The sequence below is a fragment of the Hipposideros armiger genome, unplaced genomic scaffold (assembly GCF_001890085.2).
Source record: "Hipposideros armiger isolate ML-2016 unplaced genomic scaffold, ASM189008v1 scaffold_67, whole genome shotgun sequence".
NCBI lineage: Eukaryota > Metazoa > Chordata > Mammalia > Chiroptera > Hipposideridae > Hipposideros > Hipposideros armiger.
In genome coordinates this window covers 2,855,759-2,863,580 of record NW_017731417.1, presented here as the reverse complement: position 1 = coordinate 2,863,580, position 7,822 = coordinate 2,855,759, and the positions used below count along the sequence as shown (strand labels likewise).

At 44.6% G+C, this 7,822-nt stretch overlaps 1 protein-coding gene across 3 annotated transcripts in view; it reads right to left on the bottom strand.

Moving 5' to 3' along the window:
* The window catches only part of TDP1 (tyrosyl-DNA phosphodiesterase 1), an 82,274-nt gene that overhangs the window by 5,236 nt on the left and 69,216 nt on the right, over window positions 1-7,822 (bottom strand). For all 3 annotated transcript variants that reach the window (XM_019642285.1, XM_019642286.1, XM_019642287.1), the window contains exon 15: window positions 6,097-6,205. In XM_019642285.1, coding sequence (XP_019497830.1) covers window positions 6,097-6,205 — 109 coding nt within the window. The remainder of the gene's footprint in view (window positions 1-6,096; window positions 6,206-7,822) is intronic.

The following is a 7,822-nucleotide window of genomic DNA, read 5'->3' as shown; positions in this document are numbered from 1 at the left end:
CCAGCGACTCACAGCAGCCCAGCTCCAGGTTGAGCTGTTTATCAGCATCTTAGCTGTGGAGGGCAGTGTCACTGGCCCTCATAGGTGGGATCCGAACTGGGGCTCTCTGGCGTCTCAAGCCAGTTCTTAACCATCGCGCCACTCGGCCGGCCCGGTAAAATGCCTTTTTATAGGCAGTAGGACTCCCTCAAATGTTGGTGATACAGGGAATGGTGATAATCTGAATCACTGACATTATTTATGTGCTATTAAAGCAGTGTGCTAGTAGTAGTGACTAAAAAATCAGTAGCAGTGATTAAAAAATAAAATGCTACAGTCTCTTACATGTAGCTTTCAAAGGAGATGCATAGAAAAGAGAAAACTCAGCTAAAGCATGGAGAGCATTCTACTTGCTAGCCAAATAAAAGATTTATCATCCGGCTGAGTGGCTCGTTGGTTAAGAGTTGGCTTAGGAGCGTGAGCTCTGAACAGCAGGGCCCCAGTTTGGATCCCACATGGGCCAGTGACGCTGCGCCCTCTACAGCAAAGATGGTGACCAACAGCTCAACCTGGAGCTGGGCTGCTGTGAATCGCAGGTGACGGCGTAGGCTGCAGTGGGGCTGCAGTGGGGCTGCAGTGAGCTACCGTGAGTGGCTCATAGCCAGTGTGAGTCTCCAGCAGTCGGCGAGAACTGCCATGAGCCACCGTAAGAGGCCATCAAATAGCCGGCGACCGATCTGCCTCAGCTGGGAAGAGCACAATGATAATACCAACATGGGCCAGTGAAACGAATTCCTCCACAACTAGACTGAAGAACAAAAGGACAGCAGCTTGTCTGTTCCCCTTCCCCCGATTCCCCAACGCTGTTCTCCTCCCCCAATTCCCCAATAAAATCTTAAAAAAAAAAGATTTAGCATTACTTGGTTTAAGATACCACCCAGCTGTAAACTTTAAATTCCTGGGACTATCTTTTCTATTGGAACTGAAAGGGGCCTCAGCATATTTTTAAGGCTCCTCTATCTCTTCCACTCTTTCACAGTCCTTTGGAAATTTGAATTAAAGGGAGGGGGCAGAATTCCAGCCAAGGTTCAGGGCTGGGGGTGGGAAGTAAAAGGCCCAAGGCCAGACCTATGCCTAAGGCAGTTACAGACTGTCCCTAGCTCCAAAGTCATTCAGGAGAACTTGTTTAAAACAAACAAAAGGGGAGAAAGGAAAGACAAAGGAGCAGCACAACCCCGAGAGGGGAGGAGAGACAGCCAGCGGCAGTCCTGCAGGTTTAAAGTCCGTTTTGCAGAAGCCTTAGGCTGTTTTCATCATCAGCTCACCAAGGAGAAGTGGAGAGAATGAATATCAATCCCGACTATACGTCAGGAGCTAAACTGGGCATTTTAGCTAACAGTGTGAGCGAGAAAAGGGGCCACAAACTAAACCTGACGAGCTCAGGGGAGGCCAGCATGGAGGGCCTTACAAACTCAGAGACAGAAGGTAAGCACACAGGATGGGCTGAACATACAAATTCCTAACTAAAAGCGAGTCATGGTTCGTAGTCACGTCCCAGGCCTGTAGCTTCCTTGGCAAAGGTCAGTCTTTACCTGAAGGGAAGCCTGTCTATTGTCTTTACATCTAAGATAACATACCTTTGAAATGTCAGAGTCATCTCCTTTTCCTGACCCCTCAGGGCCCAACCACTGCACCAGCCCCCTTCACTGTCATCTTGTTGCCCACATACCCCCTCTATGTGCTGTAAACGTTCATTATTAACTATCTTGTTATTAACTACCCACCTGTTATTAACTACCCATTATTAACTACCCACCAATGTAAAAGAAACATGTGTCTCTCCATTTTACCTTTTATCCAATCCCAGGGATTTCCCTGCTTTGCTTTCTCCCGCCCCTTGAATCTACCACCAGTGGGTTTCATGTAACCCTCCTTATGTCTCCTCCTTTGAGTCTAATGTATAAAATAAGCTGCAAAACTGTCATTCTCTGGAGCATTTTCTCAATCCGATGAGATTTTGCTTCTCAGCAATTGTCAGTATGGCTCAAATAAACTCATAAAATTCTCTACAGGTTTGGACGTTCCTGATGTTGACAACGGAAACAATGGCTAACATTTACCAACTGCTATTTCTGAACTAAGACACTGTGTTAAGTGCATCACAGATATCTCAGTTTCCACAACTCTATGAGGTAGGCATTCTTGTTTTGCAGATAGAAACACTAAGGTCTCGAGATTGCAAATAACTGCCCAAGGTCACTTAACAAGTTATAATGTTGCACTTAAACATAGTCTGGTGCTAAAGCAATGTTTTCCATTTGTGTGTGTGTGTGGGGGAGGTTGGGGGTGGGGGTAGTGGTGGTCAGAGTCCTTGAAATTCTGATAAAACCTATATAATCTTACTAGTGAAAAATGAATACACAAAAAATTTAGAGGACTCAAAAAAAAAAAAAAACCAGTCCACAGCTCAAAAAGTAGGGGGGAGCAAGAATGCTTTCTAAAGCTCAGTGTCAACACAACTGATTGTATACAGAGGGTGGGAAAAAAATGTATACACATTTTAAGAAAGGAAAATTGTATTAAAATTGTAATAATATATACCGATAACAAAAGATGAATACAAGTCATGTTTGACTTCTGCAATTACAAGAGGTGCTCAAAGTGGTTACCATCAGAGTAATTTTAATACAGTGTTTTCCGATCTTAAAACGTGTATACATTTTTTGGCACCCTTTGTATATATAGTCATCTGCAAGAGGCAGGCTGGCACATCAGACAGCATGAGATAGTGTTACCGGCTAGGCGAGTAGCTCACCCCCACCGAAAAACTTTTAAGTTTTCTTTCCTATAGAAATATTAAGTCTCCTCCCTAGTTTCTTAGCTCCTGGCTTTGATTACTCTTCTAATCAGTTTGTGAATCCTAGACTATCCCCCTGCTTTTTTTTTTTTAAGATTTCATTGGGGAATTGGGAAGGGGATCAGCCAAGTTGTTGCCCTTCAATCTTAGTTGTGGAGGGCGCAGCTCCAACTCTAGTCGCCATCTGGCCACCCGTCGGCAGCTCATGGCCACTCAGCTCAAGGTGCCGTGTTCAATCTTAGTTGTGGGTGGGCATAGCCCACCATCCCATGCAGGAGTAGAACTGGTAACCTTGTTGTTAGGAGCACGTGCTCTCACCAGCTGAGCCATCCTGCCACCTGTTGGCAGCTCAGCGGCAGCTCAGCTGGGGCACAGTTCACTGGCCCATGTGGGAATCGAACCAGTGACCCTTTGCTCAGGAGTAGAACTGGTAACCTTGTTGTTAGGAGCACGTGCTCTCACCAGCTAAGCCATCCTGCCACCTGTTGACAGCTCAGCAGCAGCTCAGCTGGGGCACAGTTCACTGGCCCATGTGGGAATCGAACCAGTGACCCTTTGCTCAGAGCTTGAGCTCTTAACCAACTGAATCACTCGGCCAGCCCACCCTGCTTCTTGATTGTTTTGTAAATCAGTTTCTAAACCCTAAACAATAGATTGCTCATAGAAATCTCCTACCCCTGCTTCAGATAACTACTTAAAAGCCTGTGTGACCTGCCAATATCCCCCAAGCCAACCCAAAGACTAAGTAGGTTTTAACATTTCTCCAGGCCAGTAAGCATAATGCTTCCTTCCAAACCCATTCTGGGTCCAGACAATTGACCCACCTGAGTGATCCGGTACACCTGAATGGCCACAGGCTTCACGAGATTAATTAAAATTAAAATTAATTAAAATTAATTAAAACTAACAGATTAATTAAAATCTATTTTTCATCATTCAGGGGCCTTGGAGATATGGGTGACACCCCAACAAGATTGCTAGTCACAATCAAAGAAGCCAACACAACCTTCCAGGTGGATCTCGAGACCTCTTCCTCTCATTTGAGATCAGCTAGGGTGAAAGTTCCATGAATTCCCCAATAGGCAGGGACAGCTCTACGCCCCTGCCCAGCAGGAAGCAGACACAGAAGAGACCTCCTGACCCTCAGCTTCCCATAGAGATTTTATGGGGATCACGTCTCTCAAGGGGAAACCAAGGCAGGCATTGGGTCTCCGCATTCCTGCATGTCCATCCCACAGAATGCACCGCCCAAAAGACCTCCCCTCTCCACTATAGCCTCTTGTCAATCACAGGTGCCAATCAAGTGGTCCCACACCAGACAGGAACAGCCCATTCTAGGGAAAAAGGGATCACGACTCCAAGTCCCGAGCAGCCAGCCCTTCCCTTTTTTGAGCCCTTTCAGCGTTTTGAGCCTCACCTTTGCGCACGCGGCCCGCTTCAAACTCTTGGAGTGTAATTTCTCTTCTAATAATGGCCCCTTGAGCCATTCTCTATTTCTCAGGCCTGCTTCTATTTCTTGGAAACGTAGTAGCTCTTCTAATAAACTGCTCTTTTACTACTTTGCCTGGTATCTCGTTCAATTCTTTGCTTGAGAGGCTAAGAACCTGGACATCACACCAAGAAGGGCCCACTCTCCGACAACAATAGGATTACAATCTAAGAAATGGGCGTATCAGGAGGGGGAGGTTTGGTTTACCATAAAGGGTGGGGAAGTACCTAGAGCCCATTCATCACTGTTTTGGGAAGAAAGGGACCCATTGGGCAAGGCTGACTCTGTTAAGGAATCAGATTTTGGAATATTAGTGAGGTGATATCATTAAAACCTTCCGATCAAAACCCAAATTTGCCCTGTTCAGAGTCAGCATTCACTCAAAAACCATGGATTATAATTTGACTATCCATGTAGGCCTCTATCTTCCTGGAGAGAATATGCTGGTTGTGGTGATATGAGCATTTGCCATTTTAAATTACTAAGCATGGCCTGTGTGGGGTTTAGAACAAGTCACCCCAGATGGATATCTCTGTGGTATGCAGATTATTTTGAGCTAAAAGCAACTTTAGCCCCAGGCTCAAGAGAAACTTCTGCCCCTCCCTTACCTACCTAGAAAAACTTGAATTAGGGGCCTTGCCCATAATAAACTATTATCAGCTATAAGCTTTTGACCTATCAACAGGGCAGGGCAAACTTTTATTTACTAAACATCTGCTCTTATCATCCTGCAATGACCTTTTGAAGCCCCCAAGGTGCATTATGTCATCCCTAGCTCAAGGTGTCTTCTTACACTCCCATGTTCCTTCTTATCTCTGAACCTCTTGCATGTGGGGTCTCTGACTCTCTCAAGTCTGCGGGGTTCCCTTACATACGTATATATTAAATTTATTTATTTTCTCTTGATAATCTGTCTGTTTGATTATTAGACCACGGGTGATTATACATCTCCTGTGTGAGTCTGATAAGTGTGAACTTGCCTCAAAGGCAGACAGACATTCAGTGGCTGAGAAAAGCATAACTGCAGCCTGTGGGCCTGGGTCAGAGGCGGAAACCCGCCAGCCACTCCAGGGTCATCAGGAACCTGAACCAAAATTCCACTGACTTCTCATTGTGAAAAATACATGGTCACTGCCCTAAAGAAACTCATAGCTTAGCAGTTTTCAGTGTGGTCTGGGGTCCTCCCTTTTAAGCAGGGTCAGGGCTGTGAAATCATTTTCATCATAACTTTAAGCTATTATCGGTCACTTTCTCTTTCTCACTGGTGTACAGAAGCTATGAGACACGTGTGATATCACAACAGAGCGGCTAGGAGACTCCAGCTGTCTTCCGCCAACCCGGATAGAAAGAGGTTTGTAAAAAATATAAACAATACCTAACCTTCCTCATTAACTTTTTTTTTGGAGGGGGAAGTAGTCATAAAAACATATATATATCATAATGGGTTTATTGCTGTTTTTTTAAAGCAAATATATTCCAATTTCTTGGTTTTAATTTCTGATATAGTACACATCAATAGCTATAAACCTCCACATAAATAAAAGCTCTTTATGGTCCTCAATAATGATAAGAGTGCAGCGGAGTGCCAAGGACAGCCACTGTGAGAACTACGGCTTCAGGGGCCCTAAACAGGACAGCACCAGGGGCCTCAACACACCCATGCTTCCACAGTCATCCACGAGCCAGCCTCCCACTGAAATCCGTGGCTTTTCCCGGGCTCTTTTTCTGCTCTGGACCATAAACCCCAGGTGTTCCTTCATTAGTATCTCACCTTTACTCCCATACACTTCTGGAGGCAGATCATACGGCACAGGGAAGGAAGCTGTCGGCTCCTGGCTGCCCGAGAAGAATTTCTGTTTCACTCTGAAGCTGTCCAGGCCCTGCAGACAACACAGAAGGAATCTATGATTGCACCCATTGTTTGAAAACGGCAGATCTCAGAAGCAGTTGTATCTTGATGGCATTCACAACAAAATTCAAGTTATTTCAGAGCTATTTTCAATGTGCAATAGGCCAAATATATTTACACTCCCCCGAATGATTTACACTTCCCCAAATTCTTCTTTCTCGAACATAAAAGAGGTTCAAATTTCAGGAATTAAATTATAGCAAAGTTTGCAAAAGCTTAATAAAGGATATAAAGATACAAGAGGAAAACAATTTGGGATATTGCAGTCCATTTCTACTTGCTAACTGCTATGTACAGTTTGCAGGGAGTATTTAGAAGACTGTATAAAAATATCTCAAAATACTTTCAATATTGCTATAGTAACAGGCTGCTCACTCTGGTGTAACAAGAAACAAAAGTTGCTTTCATGTAAAACGAAAATGTTCCAATATCATGTGACAGGAATATCAGAGTGAGAACACTTTAAGATCCAACGAAACGGAAGGTTCATTCCAAAAACTCCAGAATAGTGTATTGATTTTGGATCTTAATTGGGGTGAGAATTCAGGTTCTGTTTGAAGGCTGATGCACGTAACCACCATTTCCTTCTAACAGGGCCTGATGGGAGTGCAGGTGCTCGACGTGCTCAACCGGTTAGCTCTATTCTCCCCACACTCCACACACTGGTCACCCCCTGGGTCCCTCTGAGGATTAGCCTGGCACTTCGTTTGCAAGTCTGTCCGTCAGTCTCTCATTCCTTCTGTCCATGCATCCAAACACATATCCACCCTTCATATCCTAAATCCCTACATATCAAACTGTGCTAATGTCTTAGGAACCCATACAAAGAGCTAGGATGATGGTTCTTTGTCTTGGTGATCACATAACTTAGGAGGGGAGGTCACGGCCACAGCATAGGGCATGCTAACAGCTGAAGTCATGGTGACCATGAGTTACAGCCTTTGTTTGGCTATTTAATGAGCTGTGTGAATGGCTCATGTTTGTATTCTTTCATTCAACACAATGTTTCTTGAGTCCCTCCTCTGTGTCAGGCATGGGTGCCAGGCAATGAGCATACAGGAGTTACCACGAATGTCACTATTCCTGTCCCCGTGAGGTGTACAGTTTAGCTGGTAGACATTAAGCAAATGCATCTTAAAGGTAAAATAACTATTATTAGTGATAAGCATTATAAAGAAAAACAGGAATGTCAGAAGACAGAATAGCAGGTCTGTTTTAGATTGGGGGGAGCGGAGGGTCAATGGAAGCCTCTGTAGAAAACTGACATTTTAATTACACTCTAAAGGCTGAGTAGGGTTTGGTCAGGTGAACATGGAATAAAAAAGTCCTAGGTGGAGGGAACAGCCCCTTGCAAAGGCCCAGAGGTGGCAAAGAGTGTCCATGTTCTAAGAACCTAAAAAGGATGGTCAGTTGGACACGTGACCACTTATGTATGAGGCCTCAATTTCCTCATTTGTAAAATCAAAATGATAAAACGTCTGGATATTACCATACTAATGTTTCTCACTTTAGCACGGACCACAAGTCTTGGTGCAGAGCTGGGGGTTCTGGCAATGCTGAGCAGTAAAGATGGGATTAAAACACCTTC